Genomic DNA, 23,647 nt, shown 5'->3' on the forward strand with positions numbered 1-23,647 from the left:
ATCCGCTCAGAAAACTCTACAGAAAAGCTATGGAAAAAGCGATCGGAGGTAAGGATTAGCGACTATACCTCGAAACCTTGAAGTAGCAACTGATTGATCGACGATCAAGCAAACGATGAAGAAAAACTCTTCTTCCTTCTTCCTTGTTCTTGGCCGCGGTTTAGAGGAGAGAAAATGGAGGAAAATTGTGTTTTTTCTTCCTTTGTTTGCTATATATAGAAGGTGGAAATTCGCGGGAAAATGAAAGTTCCGCGAATCCGATTTTTCCGGCGTCATTCACCATGAATTCTAAGATAGGTTTTGGCAAAGGAATTCCCAAGCTAAGAAGATGTCTCCTTGTATTTTTGGCAACTAATGCAAAGTCGGTGCAAAGTCGGTGTAAAACTATTTTACCCGATAAGTTGCTTTTTGCCTCGAATGTCGGAATGGAAAACTTCCTTCTGAAGAAAGATTGAAATCATCAAGAGAAATGGGTGTACGCGTGTGGAATATTCATTTGAAGCTCTGAATAGATAAAGTCCTCAAAGTCGGGAAATTCTAGGGTTTTGAAATACCAGGGATTCGGTTTCGGCAAACTTCCGATGATTGGAATCGGACGTTCGTAGATCCTAGAGTTTCGCCTCGAAACGATTGTGACATATGGAAAAAGAGAAGTTCTAACATTTCTCTGAAGATTTTTGGAATTAACTGCCATCGTGCCTAAAAGTGAAAATTAGCTATATACTAGGGTTTCTGACCTAGGTTTAAGCGTAAAACGTTCGTGCTATAACTTTTATCGATCATAATGCAATCCTTGAACTTTTCCTGAACTTTCTCCTTCATAAATATATTTCATTTAATAAACTTTCGTTCAGGTTTCCCTTCACATTACATCAACCCTAATCGTGAATAAGAAGTTTATTCGCTTAACATAAGCTTAAAAACTTGGGTCTTACATGTGAAGTCAAATGGCTCACATAGTACTACTAGTGTGCTCACTCATAAGTTTTGGTCATCGCCTTAAATGGATTCGGGCCTAAGGGATCTCCAATGTGTTTGCCATCGCTGAAATCCAAACCGTGCGATCATTAAAAATAGGTTCACCCCATTCTACTGCAGAATTTTTTTTTTAATTTTTAATATGTTGATCCTTTTAGGGAACTTTATAAAAGTAATAGAAGATCCTCTTTATATTTTTTATACACATAATACATATCTTAATTTGCTGCAATTTGAAAGGAGTGACAGTTACAATTGGGCGGTTGATTCATTTATGTTTAATATTAATAATTCAGAGGCATATGGTATTTTTTTGGGTAGATTTGTTTCATATGTCGAATTCTTTCCTTAACATAAATGTATACTATTATTAAAATAGTGAAACCTGTACAAATGGATAGTTAATAGTATTCGATTCTCTATATGATGAATAAATGAACCTACATGTGATTCAGTACTAACATTTGATTGGGGTTGGTGATAAGAGTACTGAAGCACATGGTAACCCTCAACCCTGCAACTTCGTGTTCCCCATCGCCTAATAACGCATATAAAGTTTCCTAGGTCATGTCTCTATCGTAGGACCCTCAACTTATGATAATCCTTGATCCTATAGTTTTTTGTTCATGAATGCAATGGCACACTCAGAGCGCAGTCATCCTAAAGATTATGCAATTCTTAGCTTATAATAAAGTGGGGATTAATCAAATAAATTTGGACCACATATTTACATTCTTTTTCCTTACTTTGCTTGTCACTCGGACTCCATAAAGAAATAGAATTGAAAGGGTATAGTGGCGGGAATATATGTTTTTTTTTAAATGCACTTTTAGTCAATTTGATGTAGTGTAAATCTAAATGAGCTATGATTTATCCACACCTTATTTTCTCTTCTATTTTATTTTCACTTATTTATGTTTTTATCTTTCTCTTTTAATCTATCACATTACTCAGTCATCTCTCATTTTTCTCTTTTCTTTTATTATCTTCATGAGGCGGATGTGGTTTTACAGTGAGTACGAAACTTTAATGAATCAAATTGAACTCTTTAATATTGTGTGTGGTGCTTTTAACCCCTTTATTTTTTTCCATTTCAAAAAGTCCGAATGATGTCATAGTGGTGACATGACCAAATTTTCATTCGGTCGCTAGCCAATATGTAGATATTAATGGGAGGAGAGAAGGTGCCATAAGGTGGTGGAGCCATGATCGCCATCATGGAAAGTATGGTTAGGGGTTGTGCAAGAAGAAGAGGAAGAGGAGGAAGGGTTAACTTCAAGTCCATTAAACTAAACGCTTAGAGCTTGGAGGGATGTTACCTCTCGAGTTTGGAGTCCCCAAACCTGGATCGAATGAGGGGTTAAAATTGAAGACCATTCTAAACGCTCAGGACCATTATATCTCGATAACATTTGCACATCAATTGCGAAGATAAATTCAATTTTTTTTAAACTTAATTTTGCCAAACATAATTATTTTAACTTATCCACCATAAATGGACTTTTGGAATTCCGGTTAGGCCTAACTTCTTCCAAAAATTAAATTATTAATGTGAGGATTACACTACCATTTATATAGATTGTTTTTATCATATTTTTAGTTAATGTAAGACACTAGCACACATAAACAAATTTAACTTTCACAAACTTTAATATAATCTTATTTCAAAAAAAAAAAAACTTTAATATAATCTTAGAATATCTTATTTATATCTCTAATAAATGTGAGACTTTTGTAAAAAAAAAAAAAGTGAGACATTAACCTCAAAAGTCAAAACAAAACCTTGTGATTGAAACAAAATTTACTCCTTTGTCCCTTTTCAGTTTTCACATGCAATCGAATCGCTACTCATTCTGCAAGACTTTTGTTCCGAGTACTGATTCGAATGTCGCACCACCTACTACTACCTAGTTCAAATCAAGTTTGTTGCACAAAGGTTTTTCAGGATTGGTCAATCAGGATTTATCTTAGTTTGCTTTCTTTTTCCTCTACCAAACAATGTTTTTATGTCACCTATGTGGATCAAGATGTGAAATGAAACAACAACCAGTGGGGCAAACCTAACTCCTCTTGTATACCAGAAATCACGGTAGCAACCTTCACTCTCATTTATTAATATTAATTAACATTTATTAAAGCAATAAGGAATACATTGAATATGTTGAATATATTGCATAAAGTCATAATAAAAAGAGTAACCGATGCATACATGCAGGGATGGTAATTACTCCAGATTTTGATTGCAAATATTGAGTCTTTTTAGTAACTGAATTACTACCGTTGAATTTGCAGCGCACTGTAAGGTGATGTGGGGATGAGCACATCAGAGCAGAGCAGCAGGTTCTAGAGATTCCCAAAACAGCCCAATTCGACGTAGGAAATGCCAAACTAGCAGTAAATACTTGAATTGTAAATTTGTAATGCTTTGCGTAAGCACGATGGACCATGTGTCTCAAGCACCACCCTCCTCCTTTGCACGTGCCTCATAAAAGATGCCACGTCATCTGATGATGATGGAATGAGTGGTTTCAAATTTCATGAGATTTGAATCTAATGTTTTTTTTGCCAAAAAATAACTTGTGAAATATTATGTCTATTTATTTTTTATAAATATTTAAAGAGTTTGTCTTTTTAATTATATTAAAAGAGTTTCACATATTCAATAATCAATATATATGTGGTGGAGATACAGGCAAAAAAAAAAAAAATACACATAATGACAGAAGAGAGGTTTTACACGAGAGCGTTCTTATCTACTAAGATAGTCTTGAGTAACTATAAAGCGAAACTTATCAGCACTCACTTTAACGTATTTAACTAATTTAAAGTAGTAAGTGATTTACTTTAAGTGATAAAATAAGTCAATATAGTCAATTAAATAACTTAATTAATTATAGTAACTGACTTTTTTACTGATTTATTCACTTCAAAATGAGTCAAATCTCACATTTACTCTGCCATCAATATTTTCCTTAATGCATAAAATTGATGTAAGTTTTGATAAATTTAAAGTGGGACCCATGGTTTTTTGTACCCAATATAAATTTGAGAGAGTAACAATGTACCTACATTGCACGCACACACTACTGCACAAATATTTACGGCAAAAGCATTCAGCCACAGCAGCAGCCATAGCAGTAGCAGCTGCAGCATTACCAACCAAGCTTATCTCTCTCTCAGCAAAGCCAATGGGAGAGGTATCCATCACTTCTTCTTCTTCTTCTTTTTTCTTCCATGGTTGTCATCTTTATTCATTTGGGTTTTGATGTTTTGCTTTCATTTTTTCTGATTAGGAGGAGAAGAAACCAGAGGAGAAAAAACCAGAGGAACAACCCAACAAGGGAGAAGAGAAGAAGGAGGAAAAACCGGCGGAGGAGAAGAAACCGGAGGAACCAAGCAAGGATCAAGCTCCACCGCCAGAAATTGTGCTGAGAGTGTTCATGCATTGCGAGGGTTGTGCCCGGAAGGTTCGCCGCTCTCTCAAGGGATTCCCAGGTGAGTTTTTTGTTTCCCCTGTTTTTGTTTTTTGTTTGATTCTGTTTATTTTTTGTGTGTCTGAATTTGTTTGATTTCGTTTCAGGGGTTGAAGATGTGATCACTGATTGCAAGTCTCACAAGGTGGTTGTGAAAGGAGAGAAAGCGGATCCGGTGAAGGTTCTGGAGAGAGTGCAGAGGAAGAGCCACAGACAGGTTGAGCTTCTCTCTCCGATCCCAAAGCCACCGGCAGAGGAGGAGAAAAAGCCAGAGGAGCCTGAAAAGCCTAAGCCAGAGGAGAAGAAAGAAGAGGTTCTTTTCAATTTCATCTCTTTTTCCTCTTGATTTTCTCTGAATCTGTTGATCTCATTGGCCTGACCAGTTTTTTGTTTTTCATGGTGCAGCCTCAGATCACAATAGCAGTTCTGAAAGTTCACATGCATTGTGAAGCTTGTTCACAGGAAATCAAGAGACGCATAGAGAGAATCAAAGGTTTGTTTTTCAATTCAGGATCTGTGGGTTTTATTCTGAAAGTGTGATTCACTTGATTAGAATAATGAAGTTTCATTTTCATGTCAAAATCAGCTTTGCACTTTGATTCCCTTATAAGTGATTCTTAATTCCATTCCTTCTAATTCAACTCATTAAAATAATTGAAGTCCTTGGATTCCAGTGTAAGTGGTCCTGTTCAGGTCAAATTTTGTATCTTAAAGCCATTTTAAAATTGGGTTTAGTATCAATTATAAAACCAATCATGCCCTGTTATGATTGTGTTAATTGCTGAGTGATTTTGGTTCTAACTTTGAGTGTCTTATGCAGGAGTGGAATCAGCTGAGCCAGATCTTAAGAACTCACTGGTGAGTGTGAAGGGAGTGTTTGAGACAGAGAAGCTAGTGGAGTATGTGTACAAGAGGACTGGGAAGCAGGCAGTGATAGTGAAGAGTGAGCCAGAGAAGAAGGAGGAAGCAAAAGAGGCCAAAGAGGAGAAGAAAGGTGATGAGGAAAAGAAGGGTGATGATGCTGCTGGTGGTGGGGGTGCAGAAGAGAACAAAGAGAAGAAAGAAGGGGAAGGAGAGGCCAAAACAGGAGAAGGGGAAACTACTACAGAAGAAACAAAAGTGGTGGAGATGAAGAAGAGTGAGTACTATTTCAACCCACCAAGGTATGGAATGGAGTTCTATGCAGGAGGAGGAGGATATCCTGGGCCAGCATACCCACCCCCACCCCAGATCTTCAGTGATGAGAACCCCAATGCCTGCTCTGTCATGTAAAAATTCAGGAATGTCAGGGGTAATATTGGAATTTGGGAGGACTGTCAAATTTGAGTGATTTCCATATCCTGGGTTTCATGATGATGGGCAGTCACTCACTCTGTACTTTCTTTTCCTGCAGTATAAAAAAAGTATAAATCTACAGATAAGCTGTAGAGTTTTGTAATGCTTGTACTTTTTTAAGAAAAACAAAAATTAATTGTCATATATGAACATGTATAATATAAGTAATTACAGTTTTGTTTAAATTCACTTTCTATTGCTATTGCTGTTTAATATTTATTGACCTCTTTGGATGCTGTAAGTAGGATAGGAGCATGAGTGGGAAAAACTGGTGGAAATAAGAAAAAAACTATTTGATTTTTAAGGTTGCTAAGTGAATGATGAATGAAATGGAGTAGATAATCTTTTGTTCACACATGAGGTGTTAAGAGGTGGATGATGACAAATGGAAAGAAAGGAGAAATAAGGTAAATATGTGATAGATGATTTGATTGATAGAAAATAATAAAATAAAATAGATACAAAATGAAAGTGGAAAAGATATAAAGGTGTCTATAAATGATGACTCTTGCTTATGTTCCTTATTATTATAACTAAATTGAGATACAACTTAGTCCATTTTATAATATCCTTGTTTCACAGAGTTTATTGTTTAGCTCCTTTTTATAATATCCTTGTTTCACAGAGTTTATTGTTTTAGCACTTTAATGGAGTATCATGTTTTCCAAAATGTTTGTTATTTTAGAAAGTTAGTGTATTTTTCTCAATTTTTTTAATCTATATCATCATTTAATGAATTTTGTCTCACCTATCACATTTTATATTAATCAAACACATTTTTTTTATACAGTACATTCTTATCTCTCCACAATAGTATTCATTATTTCAAATTACTAGAAGAGTATATAAATAAAGGTATTCAAGTTAAATAGTTGTATCATTATTTTCCGTCTTACTTTACTTTTTGTACCATAACCTTAAACAATAAACAATGTTGAATAGAGATAATGAGAAATAACTTAAAATTTGTAGTTCATTCATTATTTTTTTTTTACAAGAATACTCTTATTTAATTGAACTACTATATCTCTATACTCTTTCAAACATCAACGATGCAATAAAATTAAAAAAAAAAGTGGGTTATGAATAATTTTGAAAACTTAATATAACTTAAGAATGACTTTAATGCAATTAATTTAATTAGATAAATTTCTTAAGGGGTATGAAATAGTTGTTTAGACCATATATTAAGGAACGGAATGGAATATGAAGTAATATAATAATTAATTATTATATTGTATTATATTTTAAAAAATAATAATTATAATTATAATTATTATTATTATATGATAACTCCCTTCATCCTAATTAATTGCTAAGCAACAGAAGAAACATATATTAAGGAGTGTATTTAATTTGATTAATTTTTATAAAATAATTATTTAATTTTTTGGCTTATAAAAAAAATTAATTTTTTACCCTTTAAAATATATTTTATCTTTCTTTATTTATTGTTGTCATAACTCATAAGGATATTATTTGAAAAAACATCAATTAATACTCTTAAAATTCTAAGTAACCAAATATATAAAAAAAAAATCAATAAGTGGACACAGTTAACAGGAACAAGGATTATTATATAATCACATTGCATATAATTTACTTATATTTTAATTTATGTATTAGTATGTTGTTATTTGCATGTTTTCTGTGACTTTTTTGGGGAGAAGTCCTATGCGAGTAGTGTTTCTAATTCCACTCAATAAGTGGGGTATATAACATAAGTTTTGTCCGTGGGAATTTATGGCTAGCAACTAACAGGGACTATGGCTTTTGTTAGGCATTTGAAAAAGTTAAATTGTAAAACCATCACAATTTAGAAAAAAAAATGTGAAACAATATTTATAATATAATATCGCTTGATGAAACATTTTTTTACAGAGAAAAATAATATACTGGGGATAAAGATAATATCCTAACTGTTCCGGTCTGGAACTATCAAGCAAGGGCTAAACAGTTTGAGAGCGATAGAAAACTGACAAAATGAGAAAATGTGTGAAAAGTTAGATCCCCCACCGCTTGGGTGGTGTCTGACATTTATAGCTTGGTTCTGACCCGCTTGGAATCATGGGTCGCCCGGCCCATATGTGTACAAGTATTGCAAAGCCCACAATATTACAAAGTTGGTAAGCCCATATCAGTAATGCATATTTCCTAAGCCCTCGACGCTTTTAGAATTAGTGCGCCCCCTAAGCCCATATCAGTACACAAGCCCACAAGACACCAAGTCTTAAAAGCTTTAAGACGAAGTGTGTCTTCTCTTCGAGCCCACAATTAATCAACTCATCTAACATTACACAAAGACTAACAAGTAATTGATACGCCCAAAATGTGCAAAGAAAAAAAATGGGCGCACAGGCTCCAAAATCAAATAAAAATTAAAAGACATAAAAGCTAAGTAGTAATTCCTTTGTCATTTCAACTTCTGTTGTTGCTTCTTAATCTTTGTATAGCCCGTGCAAGTTGACTCAAATTGTCCCTTCACATCCTCAAAATTAACGTGCGTGCAGTAGGTTGTACCATTTGTAAAATCGATATTGTTAACCCAACAATCTCATCATTTCTCTATCAACTATTCTTTGAATTCATAAGGTTTTAACACTTGAACCAAGAAAGTTAATTTCAATTAATTTCTTGGCATTATGCTCGTTTTTGATCGATGATCTAACAAGACTTTTGCTCGCTTGGAGGCTTTGTGCTTGAATTGGGTAAGCTTAAACCAATCAAGGCTGTACTTATGAATTCGTGGTCAGATGCTCCAGTTTTAAGAGTCTTACTCTTATCTCAATTGCCTAGCGTCGCCCAATTGATAGACCTAAGTTGGAGAAATGAAAAACATGCTTGTTCAAGCAATGTTTTAAGAATTATGCCTCATTAAAAACTCCCCCGCCCGGGTAGAGAAAAGAGTGCATAATGTTGTATCCTTTGACTGTTTTTAGTCAACTCATCACCTTGTTAGCACAAGATAAAATATAATATAACACATTGACAATATCAAAACTAGTTGTTCTTCTTCGTGATACGGTTTGAAGAACAAAATAATCAACTTTTGTATTTAAAACTGCAACTTACCACTAATTCATCTTCACATATAAATAATACACAGTGAGTGGACTAAACCTCTTCGCCCAATATTTTAATTTCCACGCCCAAGTAAGAAAAACTAATCTCAATCTCCTTTTATTTTAGCAGCACAATCACGTTTACTAAATTTACCACATTCTTTTCAGGATGAACATATGGGCTTTCTTAAAAATACTTCATTCTTTTCAAGATGAACATATGAGCTTTCTTAAAAATACTTCATTCTTTTCAAGATGAACATATGGGCTTTCTTAAAGTTTGTCAACTGGCCTTGGAAAATAACAAATGCTTCACTTTCAAAGAACACTAAGCCCGAATACGAAATGCCAGAATCACTTGTAATTAAAATCATTGATGAAAGAGATCCAGTTTCAAATAAATCATCACATCGCATAGTTGTGGGATCATATTTAAACAATGTTAATTTTATTCTTTGAAACATTATCAATCCCGGTAAGATATTCAACAACAATCAGTTTAAACTCAATCACAAATTATAGGAGTTTAGCAACTAATAGCACAAACAGCCCCAAAAGGCCAAGATTATGAATAAACATATAACATAAGTGAGTTTAGAGGGTACCACTTTCGAAAGTCACCGACACATATGTCAAATATTTTCGCCCCTTTGGGACTTGGGCAGGGCGGTCCAATTTGCATCGCCCAACTCGCAATGAAACAACATCTCATAGTGGCATTTGATCAAACACTTTGTGTGCAATGTTGAAATCTGAAATTTGCACAAAACAAATGACAATAGAGGGTGAAAATTTGCTAGCCCGAAGAGAGCATCGACTCAATGAAAATGTCAAAGAAACTTTTAAAGGAAAAAGAGTTAGAGAAAAGGATCAAAGAAATCGAATGGCTTGAAGAGTCATCGTTCAGGGTCGAGACAAAGTGGCAGCCATGAGCGGTTGCAACTCCAAAGTGGCAGTTGAGACAAAATAACCGTTTAAATTTAGAGTTGGCGGTTGATATTGAGTGGACGGTTTCAACCCAAAATTTGGGGCTTCGGCGGTTTGTATTGCATATCCTGTCATCAAGCATCAAATTTCGCCCACGTCTGGGCTTTCGCCCCACCGTTGAAGATCGCGCCGCCACGAATTTTTGTTTTCCTCTTCGTCTCCTTCCCTTTTCCCTCGATTTGTTTCCTGATGTTGAATTTTTGGTTTGATGTCACCAATTTCGTTCGCCCTCCTCTTTGATGTCAAAGCATTATTTCCTTTTGAAACTGACATTTTGACAGAGATTTATTGCATCGTTTCCCCTTCAATTTCGTTCGCCCTCCTCTCTCATAAGTAGAGTTGACATAGCCTCTTGTTCGTGGTAGTGGGGATTTGTTTTACAGTAGCCCCACGGTGGGCGCCAATGTTCCGGTCTGGAACTATCAAGCAAGGGCTAAACAGTTTGAGAGCGATAGAAAACTGACAAAATGAGAAAATGTGTGAAAAGTTAGATCCACCACCGCTTGGGTGGTGTCTGATATTTATAGCTTGGTTCTGACCCGCTTGGGATCATGGGTCGCCCGGCCCATTATGTGTACAAGTATTGCAAAGCCCACAATATTACAAAGTTGGTAAGCCCATATCAGTAATGCATATTTCCTAAGCCCTCGACGCTTTTAGAATTAGTGCGCCCCCTAAGCCCATTTTAATACTTTTATTTGTAGGATGAAAAAATGGTTGGGAAAATGTCATTTTCCCAATTTACTATATTGTGTATAGAAGTATATAAAACAAACACGAGTTTTAACATAATTTCTCTTTCAGATTGCATCAATCAGCTTCATTCAAAAGAGACTCTCTTTGGAATTAAGAGACCATCTTAAATGAATTAAGAGAGCATTTTTTATTTTTTCTGTCGAAGAAAGAGGAGATCAAAGTAAAGCTTTTTACTTTGTTTGGAAAACATGGAGAATGGATATATACCCGTATTTTCTTATTTTAAAATTTCATATGACTTGATAATGTTAAAGTTCTATATTTCATTTCTTTTTTATAAATATTAATGTTAGACTAAAAGTTTTATAAATTAATATTTATGAAGAAAGTTAAGCATACAATTTAAAAATTATTAATTTATTTGAAATTTAAGAGTAATGTTGCAACTAATCATTTCAATCCCTAAACAAATCTTTATGCGAAGCCAAAAGAGCAACGAAGATATCACTCTAGTCTACACATTGTAGCTGACTGGAGAATGTGGGGGGTGCAGGGGATTTCCAACAATTATATGATTGAGTTGTTGAAATTAAGGCAACTACACATACTTTCCACTTCATGACATTTTAACCCATTTTTACTTTCTTCTTTTCCTATCCTATTATCTGACATATCCTCATTAATTTCTCTATTGTGTCTGGATTTAATTGGGTGTGGAAGTACATAATTTTCCCTTGTAGAAAGTTGAAACTACGGGGACTGTAGCTTGCTTGGACAAGATGGTGGTGGAAATGAGAGAGCTATATAAACTAGGGATAGAGGGGAGTACGGATCTTTTTAATTTAATGAAGAATTAAGGTGATGGGATGGGTGGTAAATTAAAGATTCATTGGGAAACGGAGGAAATGGACTTCAACAGTGTCTGGGCTACATCGCATCTATTACATCCTCATGCAGTCAATATTAAAATCTGGTATAGGTGATGCATGTCTATGTAGAGATTAAAATAGGCTAAGTTGAATGAGTTGGATGTTTTAATATTTGAGTTTGAAATACTTTCCAATTATAATTTGAGTTTCCCATGTTGATTTGATGTAGTTTATTCATCGACACTTTGATCGAGCCTTTTTTAAAAGACCAGTCTATTAAGTCAAAAAAAAAAAACTTTGTAAATGGCGTAAAGTTTGATATTTAGTTAAATAATTTTCTAAAAAAAGATTAAATTGATTTATTATATACTATATATATATAGAGAGAGAGGTTGGGTGAGCGGATGACCATGAACAAGAAGGAAGACGTAAAATCATAGGAAAATGACTCAAAGTAATTAAAGAAATTTTAAAATGATTAGAAGTGATGTGAAAATATAAATTGATCATGTGAACATTATGACATCATTATATGTCCTTATCTAATTTTTTTAGAAGCAAAAGTATTATTATTGAATTATAAAGCTTGAGACCATCTCTCTCAAGTAGGAAAAATGAGATTTAACCCCAAATATCAGTACATTATAACAAGCCCCAAAGGGGTGACTTAACCAAGAAGTCTGGAAGAGCATTTGCTTCTCTAAAAATATGAAATACCTCCACACAACACACAAGAGACCTCAAAAATCAAGAGGTCAATATGATTAAGCTCATTGATTAGCTTCAAAGGACGGTTTGCTTTACACTCCACCCAACCCACAACGAGAAAGGAGTCGCTTTCTAAGACCACATTCCACACCGCAAAGTCTTTACAAAATTTTAACGCAGATAGAATGGCTCCGCCTCATAAGCCCAAGCAACCCCAATATTCAAAGAAAAAAAGCCCCAAATCACCTTGTGGAAATTTCTAACCACACCTCTACCACTTGCACCAGAATTGCCTTTAGACGATCCATCAACATTAAATTTAACCACACATTTTTATTAGAAACCTAGAGTTATATATTAAAAAGATAGTGATCTATTTAATTTTGACCATATATATCAAAGATGATGGACCAGAAACATTATTTATATATACATATATATGTATGTATATATATATATATATATTTCAAATAATAAGTAATAATTTCTTGGTTAGGTTAATTAGCACTGACTATATGTCATTGTAAATTTATAATGTTCTCATTCAAATCAAAGAAAAGATTATGCAATCAATAAGTGGTTAGTTCAAGTGGTACATGCTTAATTCTTCTAAAGTAATGTCTCAGGCTCGTGTATTGTGGATGGAAAAAATCTTCGCTGGAAGAATGAGCTCCACCAGGGTGTGAATATCCCCGGCTCGAACTGTATTGATTAAAAAAAATTACAGTACAGTTAAAAAAAATTACAGTTTCTATAGATGTACTCCCATATTTTTCGCTTAAATGATTCTTGGAAATTCCACCTTTTGGAAGACCACACTACTTGTCCTCAAAATTAATTCATGGTAAGAGCATCTCCAATGGTAGTATCTAATGTTAAATGCATACTCATATGAGTATCTACTAGTGTATTTACCCGCGCGTTGCACGTGGAATATGTATATTGTATTTGATACATCAATTAATCATGAATGTAATTATGCGTGTTTGTTCATTGGAGTACATATTCAATTCCAACATGTTAAAGATGAGTATGTGGGAATACATACTCCACACTAGACTTGAAAAGTGAGCTTGTATTTATTACAAGCACTTACCATTAAGAGCATCTACATCCATCATATTTAAGTTGCAAATATAATTAATTAAAATGGAGATAAATAATAAAATATATAAATGTGAAGTTGATGGTGGGATCCACTATAGAAACTTTTATGAGTTGTTGGGTTGAAGTAAAAAGTTAGTAAAATGTTGTAGATGGTGTGACTTATGGGGAATTGTAAAAAATGAAGTGTAGATATTTAAGTAAGGAATAATGTTATCTTCACACCTCAAAAATGAGGTGTGGAGAGGTGGAGGAAGAGAGATATAGGAAGAAAGGAGAGAGAAAGTAAAGATGTGATAGGTCATTTGATTGATAGAGAAAAGAGAAATGGATTGAAATGAAGGTGGAAAAGAAGTGGAGAGGTGTGTATATATTATAACTCTTAAGTAAGTATGATGGATGTAGATGCTCTAAGAAACAAACGGTTTTTTGCTCCCGGGTTGGTGGTTCTCCTTTTCCCAAGAATTGTAGAAAATTACTCCACGATGAGTAAAAACCATGGTTGTCAGAACCGGACCGGACCGGCCGGTTTGACCGTTCTGACCGGGAACCGGACCCTTGGCCGGTTCGGTCCTCCCTCATAACCGGAAGTAGTAAAAACCGGTCAAAAACCGTTAAACCGGTCAAAAAACCGGTAAACCGGTCAAAACCGGTGGTTCAGCGGTTTAAAACGGTTCAGTATTGTTTACCAAAAATGAAAACATGTACCACGCGCATGATGGGCATTCGAGACACGACCTGTGACTATTGGATATATTGAAAAGGAGAGCCACACGCGCTTGAACAAGGAAAAAAGCTGATACTCAGTTTTACTTTTATGTCTCACACGCACCCCAACATTACCTTTTTTTACTTTCTCCATAAAATTTCCCATTTCCTATGGCACCTACTGAACGTCATCTCACCACTTCCACCTTCTTTTCAACATTTTCCTTTTATTTTAGTCTTATACACTATTCACTATTTTCACTTTCTTACGTTACTCATGTCCATTTCCAACTTTTGGTATTTTGCACTCACTTACTACTCATTGGATATAAAATAGTGTAATAGAATACCAATCATTTTACTTCATAGTTAATAATATTCAATAAAATAGCTTGTAATTTTTATTCCTTTAATCTATTATTGTGAAGTTATAATTAATCTTATGTATCATTATTTTGAATCTATTATTTTAGTTGTGTAACTCTGACTATATTGTGTAATTTATATTTGTAGTTTGATGTTTTTCTTTTTTTTTTCCTCAATAATATTACATTATATGTTATATATTTATTTAAAAATAATATTAATTAATTGATAGCGATAAAAACGGTTGGACCACGGTTCAACTACGGTTGAACCAATGAACCGTGAACCAGTGCCCTCACCGGTTTGATCACCGGTTCGGTTTTGATAACCTTGGTAAAAACACACCAATGACCAAACTGATTGAGAGTGATTAATATTTTGGGAAAACCACAGTGAGCATCTTGAGATTTCGCACTATACCAAAAAAGCCTTCTCATGGCGGTTCAAAATGGGCTTTTATAGCGGCTGGAAAACTCAAAACTCCACAATGAGCATCTTGAGATTTCTCTGGACATGACAATTAATATATATGCATGATAAATGGCCCTCTCAATTATGGCAATGCCTTTCTTTCTATGATTTGCAAACCAAATGTTTTTCTGGAAATGTTTGCATGAAATTCTTGCATAACGTATGAATGAACAGAGGTACATGCGCTATTGACACAAAGATATGCATTATATACATGTTACTTTATGATCAAGATCCTCTCAATTGTAAATTCTCTTAATTTGAGAGGATCCCTCTTTCTGCATTGGAGACACAACTTGTGGCATACAAGAAAGTGTACAACGATATACCCCCACACATGTTAGGGTAATTTTATTATTTTAGATAGTTATAAATCTTCGATTTATTTACACTTAACTTTAACTTTCATTTCATTCTCACTTATTTTATCTTCATATTTTTTCTTCTCTTCCTATACCGCATCATCTATATTACATTTATAATTTCTTCTCTTTTATTCCTAGCTATCACTTACTAACTTGGGGTTAACAAAGTATTTTTCCACATTGCTTTATTACTTGAATTTCTGTGGGAAAATAATACATTGACATTCATGAATTTTTCACATACAAAGAGAGACTAGTAATTAATATATGATGTGTGATGTGATGATAGGAAAAGAATAGGGATTAAAGAAAAAAATTAGGTAAAAAAAAATAGAAAATAAAGTATGTGGAAATGTATAAAAACTTGTTTTTTTCGTGCATTGATTAGTGAGAAAATGTGGTCTCTAAAGGAAAAGGGAAAGGGAAAATTTGAAGTTGAATTCAATCAATTTTAATGGCTTTTAAAAAAACACATTTTGGAAAAGAAAAAAGAACGTAAAGACCCTTCAGGCCTTCTCCCTTTGAGCTCTGACAAAGTTGCTAGTTGCTACCACTAAAAGTAGAATTAGGTCATGGTGGATCATATTCATGTGTTTAGTAGGCCAAATAATACGAGTACGACTCATAATTTGTATAATTAAATTCCTTGATATCGCACATGCAATGCCTTTTGGTTAATGTGTGTTCAAAGTGGTATTGTCGAGAGTTGTGTCAACAACAGAATTGAAACATAAGTTAATCATGTCATACCAATATTTCACTATTGCCACGTGACATAAGAAGATTAAGGTAGTAGAAAATTAGGGGAAAACTAAAATTGTGGTACACGTACAAAAGCATACCTTAAATAAGAGTAGTTATTTTTATCTAAAATGATTTTGACTCAATTAGTTTTTTTTTTGTTGTCTCAAAACATACAATATGTCAAGTAAAGTACTAGTGGTATATATCTATCTCTAACATCTATAGTTATTTATAGGATCATCAATTTAATAAATATACGAGAGTAGAGATATAAACATAAAATTTTGATATAAAAAAATATTGAATTTTTTTACATGAGATCTAAATCCTAAATTATATGAAATAGTCTGGCCATAACTCAAAATTCTGACGATATGGAAATGTCTATGACTGCTTGTGCATAAAGATTCGATCTCACATGCTAATTTCATCTTTCCAGCTTAGACAGACTTGTTTTTGTTTTCTTCTGGTGGGAATATTAAACTTTGCATTTAGTTGCGGCTTGATGTGGTAAATCAGTGAGGGTTCCAGTTATGGCATAATGTGCAAACCAATAAAGATGAAAATATTAAAGATAAATTACCGTATTTTGCTTTTTGTGGCAAGGAAAGGAAGAGAGAGAGATGGGTAAAGTACATATTAAATAACTTAATACACTTTGGACCCACATAAAAGTACAATAAAAGATAACTATATATACTTTGTAGTTCGTAGAGATTTAAATTTAAATAGTTTGGACTCACTCTGGATGTGCTTTTTGCCTTTTTGTCATTTCTCCAAAGCCTCTAGCCTATGCTTTTAGTTTTTGCTTAAATGTATTTTACTTTTCGCAACCACAAGTGAGGCTCAATAAAGGAAATCCATTCCAGAGTGCAAAATGTCTGCCATTTTATAAGCCTTTGCCTAACTTGTCTCCACATGTATACCATTTTGATGGTATTCATGGGGCATTAGTCATTAAGAAAAGTAATCAAAGCATCGTAAAGTCGATTGATGACCACATTGATATTATATTCATAATTAATATCCTGTCTCTTTTATTTGAAAATAAATTTTAAACTCTAAAAATATGTGTTTACAGACTATTTATTCAGTAATTATCAATTTGTGATGGTTTTGTTTTCTCTTAAGTGGTGATTTATGATCTTCGCTCATGTATTTGCACAAAATTCAAAACGATAAAGAAGTTATTACGACGGTTTAAGCAACTTCTCATGCCTCGGCATCACGGAGAGGAGGGGCGTGAGGCGCGGAGCAAAGGGGTGTGAGGAGTAATGTTTCATCCACACCTCTCTTTTGAGGTGGAGAGGTGAAATTGTGAGAGAGATAAGAAGAAAAGAAAAAGTAAAAGAGAGAAAATATGAGATGTGATAAATGATGAGATGAGAGAGATAGAAATAAAAAGAGGTGGAAATGGAGTGTTTAAAAAATGAGGTGTGTATATATCATTACTCGGGTGTGAGGTATTACCGTGGGAGTTAGGGGGAACACGACAATTCAAGGAGCAACGTTAGGGAGAAGCGGAGAAGTGTGATTGGCTTGAGGGGAGAGGGGGCTTATAAGGTCATTGGGGCGGAACACTAAGTCATTGACCTACAAGATGCGTCAGATCGAGTTTAACTTAACGTCAGTCATAACATACGCTAAGTTGGTAGGTGAAATTAGCGTCGACAGTGAACTGTCGCTAATTGACGTTGAGCGCACATTAAGTTGGCCTATGGTTTTAGCGCCTGTCTTAGTCGATGCTAGCTAATAGCATCTTATAAACACAAGTAGTGCCGACCTATCCAATGTTGTATTTAAGAGTAATTAAGTTTCCATTTGACGTTTTGTGTCAGTACGTATCGGTTTGGCCGACACTAGCGTCCATGATAAATTGTAATGCTACAACAAGCCTTTCTTGAAGTGGAAAAAGCTTGAACCTTTGAGGGTGATAAAAACAACAAATTTGAAGAAGAGAAGATGAAATAATAGCTACCTGTTCTGAGGGGAATATCTTCCGCCCATCAATATGGAGCGGGTGGCAACATGCAAAATACCCGAGACCAGATTCGGGCTTTGGACGACCTCCAGAGGGCTCTGCTCCTCGAGTGAAAAATCATAAACCGTTTCCTCTCACCATACATTGCGGCCCAAAAGTAGCTATTGAGTTCAGTTGAGTCCAATGAAGCAATAGTTTATTATTATTATTAGTAGTAGTAGTAGTTTGGGTACTTTCATATTTATGAGCTCATCTGAATTCACAAACATGCTCCGTTTCAGATAAGGTGAAAAGTTGCTTCTATAATTGGCATCCTGCCATGACTGCTGACATCGGCAAACACCTGCCATGAAATTAGATGGATTTGATCTTGACCCCAATTTTGCAATTCAACTGTTAAAAATTAAAAATGAAATATTAACTTTTCTTGCATCTAGTAAGACAAATATCTCACATACATAATTTCAGCTACTAAACACGTAAATCATTTAAAATTGGATTGTAGTCTATGCTGTTGTGTAAGTGCTTGGTATAAAAAACTTTGCACCCAAAAAATCATATTCTACTCGAAAACATGTGATGATTTAAGTAAATAATTCAAAATAATTTGACATTATTAAATATGTATAGCTCCCCTCTAGTTGAAGATGAATGATGATTAAGTTGTTTTTTGGTCAGCAAAGAAATTAAGGATTAATGATAATTAAGTGTGGTAACTCGAAGAGCTATATATACTGCTTGTAGATTTCCATTCATACTTGATACTCTACTTGAGAAATGGAGAAAATATTCCAATATCATATCGTTATTTTTTTTATAACTTATTCCAATCTAATTTGATAATGTTGATGGATGACATTGACATACATTAATATATATATATATATATAGCTCATGGACTTGAGATTTTTGTCTCTAATAGCAATAGGGAGGTTAAGAACCGAACTAGGTTGGTTGGTTGGTCTCTAATCTCTAATAGCTGCCACCTGGCTCCGTCGTCTTTCGTACTCACACATACCTCTCCTTAATTTTATCAGTCTAGGCCACCATGTCCATAATGATGAAGATGATAACATAACCCAGTCAGTCCCACCCATTCTTTATCCTGTGCGCAGTACGGAGAAAAAATATAAAAATAATCAAGACAATCAGACTCAATTACAGTACCTCAGTGAGATAATTATTATCTATTCACCTACTGTAGCTTAACAAGTGCCAAGAGAAAGTATCCTCTAAATTTTATTCACGCAAGTTAGGCCCAAGAGCATTCTAGATGCAAAATTTTATCTAATTAAATTAAATGATGCCATATATATTGACCAAAAAAAATGATGCCATATCATTTTTTCATGGTATTCATATATTGTAGCTTTCTATCTTTGAGAAGATTATCCAGAATTGAGGTGAAGCTCTCATTTTATTTTGAACTTAGGCTTTGTTAGTTTTTTCTCAACATTTCCCCTCTAAATTTGACCACCTCAAGCAGTCTTTACCGATCCATGTCCCACCATAGTACACCTAATCCATTAGTAGTAATTACATTACATGATACATTACCTAACTTTCCCCCACTACACAACAGTACTCAACAAACTGAACCTGAACTTATACTCAATCTTATCATGTTAATGAGAATTATATATATATCTTATCATTCTCAGTCTTCAATCTCTGTCTTTTATGTGACACACATTTTTTTGGATAATATGTTAATGCACCCTATCTTATATTTTAACCCTGCATAGTAGAAATTTCATGTCACAAAAACATGTGGCTACAATTGCCAAGATCTTACATTCCAGTACCTACCTAGACCTAGTATTTATTTATTTTTTGTCATGGACTCAAGGTACACATACCTAGTAATGGAACCACGGAGTACTGAAGGGTGCCCAAACAGAGCATAAAAGAAAAACAAAAATAGTCAAACGCACCAAGAAAAAGGAAGCAAAACATTGAAAAATCGATATTGAGAAATAATAGCTTCTTTATTTATTCGATTTCTGTCATTGATGAAATAATTGAGCTCATGTCACTGTGAATTACAGTAAGATCCACTTGTATTTTCATTTGGACTAATTTGAATATCATGATTACCGAAGAGGAAGATCTAGCCGACTTGGAAAATGTCATCATCCATGTGTTTTAGTTTTAAAGTCATAATTAAGTAATACTTATGCTTTATCAGAAAAAGAGCTTCTTCTTTTTTCTTCATAAATGTGGAATCAGTATCATAGTTTTTTGGTGTTCGTGTGTGTGGGGCAATTTTAATTATATTCCACTGAGAAAAAGAACTTTGGATCCTCATCCCCACCACGGAGATGAGATGCAATTATGAATTATTCAGTGTCACATGTCGCATCAGACTTTGGTTGGATGAGAATGCAAGGAAACAGAGAACATATATACAGAACAGAGTGACATGTCATTAATTACTAGATAATAATTATTTTATCAATTGCTTGCTTCTCGGCTTTCAGTTCATTATTTTCATTGCATATATTGATTAACTTTTTGACATGATGATGGGTTCAAAATGGTCTTCTCCAATCCTCGTTGGTTCTTATCGTATGTGCATGGCAGTGGACAATAAACACTAACTTGATGATAAAGTAGTACGTATATATACATAGAATCTTCTGATCTACTTATGTATTAGCACTAGTCAATGAAGGAGGCCTAACTTAACCCAAAAACTAGCTCAAGAGTTAAGGTTTGCACAACCATATATAAGCAATTGCTTGACCACATCTCTAGCCAATGTAAACAACCACTTAATCCCAAAAGCTTAAGCTCAAGAGTTAAGGTTTGCACAACCATATATAAGCAATTGCTTGACCACATCTCTAGCCAATGTGGGACTCTAACAGTCAATGATATCAATGGAGGTTCGTCTCTGGTCCCCCGGGCCCCTACATTGTGACTTGTTGTAGATATCAAACATATCTTGATAATTGAAAAGTTTATGGTATATGTTCTTCCATAAGTAGAGCTTAGATAACTTCCGATCTTTGGTGTAGTGGATGTAGGTTGAGCTAAGATGAAGCACGACAGAAACGTAATTGTAAATACACTTTGACTCTTAAGTCAACTTATGAATTTAGATAGAAATTCTAAGTATGTGTTTGAAAAACACAAGTAGATCCACATTTAGTTTAGTTCCACTTCAAATTGAAGCAATAAATAGTTATTTTTAGAAAAACCAAAATTGAAACCAAACAGCCTGAAGTCTTGGGGGAATATTCAAAAAGCAAAATGTTTATGTTAAATGACTAATTAAAGTCTTGGAAGAATATTAAACGACTAATTAAATTTGTTTATAGAGTGTGGTAAGATCTGCGTTTGAGGCATTTAGCCTTATATAGCGTAACCATTATAAATGACTTATAGGGAAGCGGACGTGCTCGGCTGACCAGTGAACGAGATAAATTTAATTTCTGGTCGCCCTAACCGACCAATACAACATTCACTCGATCACGAATCTTTTGAGTCGTTCAGAATGATATTGAGCTTTACATGAGGTGGTCCTTGTTTCCATCCTTTGGTCGGCCATTATGGGATTTATTTAGTTCTTAGACATTTAAGCTGATACGATTAAGACGTTATTGAGGCCTCATGGCTATTTGGGCCGGCTAGAATAAAAGAATTAAGATATTGGTCAATAAAAAATGGTTTTATTTATTAACATGATGCTCGGTGCACACCTAATTGGATCATGATATCATGGGCTTCTTGACTGGATTAATGAAATGATCTGACACATTGTTGGGCCTGTTTGAAGCCACCATGAGCTAGTCTAGGTTTGAAATCTTAATAGACAAGGTTAGACAAAGGGAAACAAAAAGCAGCACATACATGTACTTTGTTCTTGGGTTTCAAAAGAAAGATAAAGTCATAAAGAGATTAGAGATGCCTATTGTTGTTGACAAAAAATAAAAAGCATATGAATGCGTGATGTATCAATTTCCTGAGACACCGCCACAAGACACGTGTCACCGACCACCTGGCATTGAGAGTTGTGCACACGTGGCTTCTACTTTGGGCAAAGAACCCTTGTTGTTAAACAAAAAACAAGTGCATAATTAGAGATGATCACGAACTGGAAAGCGTTAATTAAGCGTGATAAGTTTACTTAAGAATCCAATTCCACACCATTGTACTAATTGTTTGCTTCACTCTCTCACGTGCTCATGCTCATAAATTCAGAATCAGAAACATTATAAGAACAAGTAACTTCCCCTTTCACTTGCACCTACCAACATTGTTGTTTGCTTTAGTAACTCTCCAACGTTTTTGTCTCAATCTTCCAATTCCTAGTTCCTATTTTCTTCAGTTTTCTTTCATCTTCTATTGAGTTCAAATGGGCAAGTTCTGGGTCTTGATCAGCCAACTCCATTCCGTTGCTGGGTATGTTTTCTGATTTTAATTTCAATGCAGTGATACCGTAAACATTTTTAAAATCTGATTAGTTGACAGTATAAAAAAATTTAAACAGTTCGTAATGTACAGTTTTTCTCCTCTGTTTCTCTTATGTATTTTTCATTTCATTCTTCAATCTAACATATTGAATCACTAATTCATATACATTTCAATTTTTTTCCGCAGGCCGGTGGTGACATTGTTGTATCCTCTGTGAGTATTGAAAATGCCTTAACACACACATAGTCATAGGTAGGTACATTGTGTCAGTAATTTAGAAACTTTAATTAATGTTTTCTTTTAAATTAATATTTTTTTAGGTATGCATCTGTTGTGGCTATGGAGAGCACTTCCAAATTGGATGATGATCAGTGGCTTGCTTATTGGATCCTTTATTCGATTCTCACCCTTGTGGAAATGGTTCTCCAACCCTTGTTGCAATGGTGAGTTTGAGATTAATTAATCTGAACCAATGAAAGATAGATGAAATTAATATGTCTTTGAAATGAATTAATAATAGATTATGAAATTTAGGTTCATGTGGAATAAAAAATCAAATTTTACAGGCTACCCATTTGGTATGATGCGAAACTATTGCTGGTGGCATGGCTGGTTCTGCCACAGTTCAAAGGTGCTGCTTTCGTGTATGAAAGGTTTGTGAAACATCACATTAGAAAACACATAACAGACAGGATTCACAAGTCTCCCAAGAAAGTAAGTTAGTGAGAATTTACTTATTCATCATTTAATTAATTTTAACCAATTTGAAATGAATTATTAGGATGGGGTTTGGATTTGAGATTTTTCTGATGCAATTTGTGTTTTGATGGTGGGGGAACAGGGGAATTATGATTCCTGAGGCTTGTTGAATTGGAAGGAGTGAAAGAAAGTGCTTTTGACTGAAGATGCAAGCGTTTGATGACCAGCTTTCAATTTTTTATTTGGTTTATTGGGTTTAATTTATCCTTTAATGTATGCTTTAGACACAAATTTCAAATCCTTGCTTTGTTGTTTCAACACATCTTTATGTAATGTGATTTCTTCCCATCACATTTGTATCCAATAAGGAGGTATAAAAGGAATTAGAATCTTTAAAGTAACTCAACTCACTCATAAGTCATAAAATAAATCGATGATCATAAACTCTTTTTTGACTAAAATTCAGGGTCTCTTTCAACTTGGCCGATAAGGCAAATTCCAATAATGTATTCCATTCTCATTATAGTTATACCATTTCTACACCATCTAACAAGCTATTTACATAGCTTGTTTTTTTTTTCTTCTCATTATATCACTTCTTAACATCATCCACTTATCCTACAATTTTCTCTTCATCATGTGTTCTTGGTTTTGGGCCAACTTAGTATTGGACTGACGTAAT

At 34.3% G+C, this 23,647-nt stretch overlaps 2 protein-coding genes across 2 annotated transcripts; both read left to right on the forward strand.

Moving 5' to 3' along the window:
* Positions 1–4,022: 4,022 nt before the first annotated feature.
* On the forward strand, positions 4,023–5,971 carry LOC130715001 (heavy metal-associated isoprenylated plant protein 7-like). Its single transcript, XM_057564987.1, has 5 exons — positions 4,023–4,175; positions 4,272–4,473; positions 4,559–4,764; positions 4,857–4,944; positions 5,272–5,971. Exons 1-5 carry the CDS (start codon positions 4,038–4,040, stop codon positions 5,721–5,723), a joined length of 1,086 nt encoding a protein of 361 aa, XP_057420970.1. The 5' UTR covers positions 4,023–4,037; the 3' UTR covers positions 5,724–5,971.
* A 16,000-nt stretch (positions 5,972–21,971) lies between these two features.
* Positions 21,972–23,283, forward strand: LOC130712057 (HVA22-like protein e). The gene is made up of 5 exons (XM_057561888.1): positions 21,972–22,254; positions 22,453–22,479; positions 22,587–22,709; positions 22,833–22,980; positions 23,108–23,283. Exons 1-5 carry the CDS (start codon positions 22,208–22,210, stop codon positions 23,123–23,125), a joined length of 363 nt encoding a protein of 120 aa, XP_057417871.1. The 5' UTR covers positions 21,972–22,207; the 3' UTR covers positions 23,126–23,283.
* The last annotated feature ends 364 nt before the right edge of the window (positions 23,284–23,647 follow it).

Source organism: Lotus japonicus, chromosome 4, assembly GCF_012489685.1.
Source record: "Lotus japonicus ecotype B-129 chromosome 4, LjGifu_v1.2".
In the NCBI taxonomy this organism is placed as follows: domain Eukaryota; kingdom Viridiplantae; phylum Streptophyta; class Magnoliopsida; order Fabales; family Fabaceae; genus Lotus; species Lotus japonicus.

Excerpts from the sequence above, each read along its gene's own strand:
- LOC130715001 (XM_057564987.1), top strand. The coding sequence starts at position 4,038 with ATGTACCTACATTGCACGCACACACTACTGCACAAATATTTACGGCAA. Across the intron at positions 4,474-4,558 it reads CTCTCTCAAGGGATTCCCAG|GGGTTGAAGATGTGATCACT; the intron begins GTGAGTTTTTTG and ends ATTTCGTTTCAG. Across the intron at positions 4,945-5,271 it reads ACGCATAGAGAGAATCAAAG|GAGTGGAATCAGCTGAGCCA; the intron begins GTTTGTTTTTCA and ends TGTCTTATGCAG.
- LOC130712057 (XM_057561888.1), top strand. The coding sequence starts at position 22,208 with ATGGGCAAGTTCTGGGTCTTGATCAGCCAACTCCATTCCGTTGCTGG. Across the intron at positions 22,255-22,452 it reads CAACTCCATTCCGTTGCTGG|GCCGGTGGTGACATTGTTGT; the intron begins GTATGTTTTCTG and ends TTTTTTCCGCAG. Across the intron at positions 22,710-22,832 it reads CTCCAACCCTTGTTGCAATG|GCTACCCATTTGGTATGATG; the intron begins GTGAGTTTGAGA and ends CAAATTTTACAG.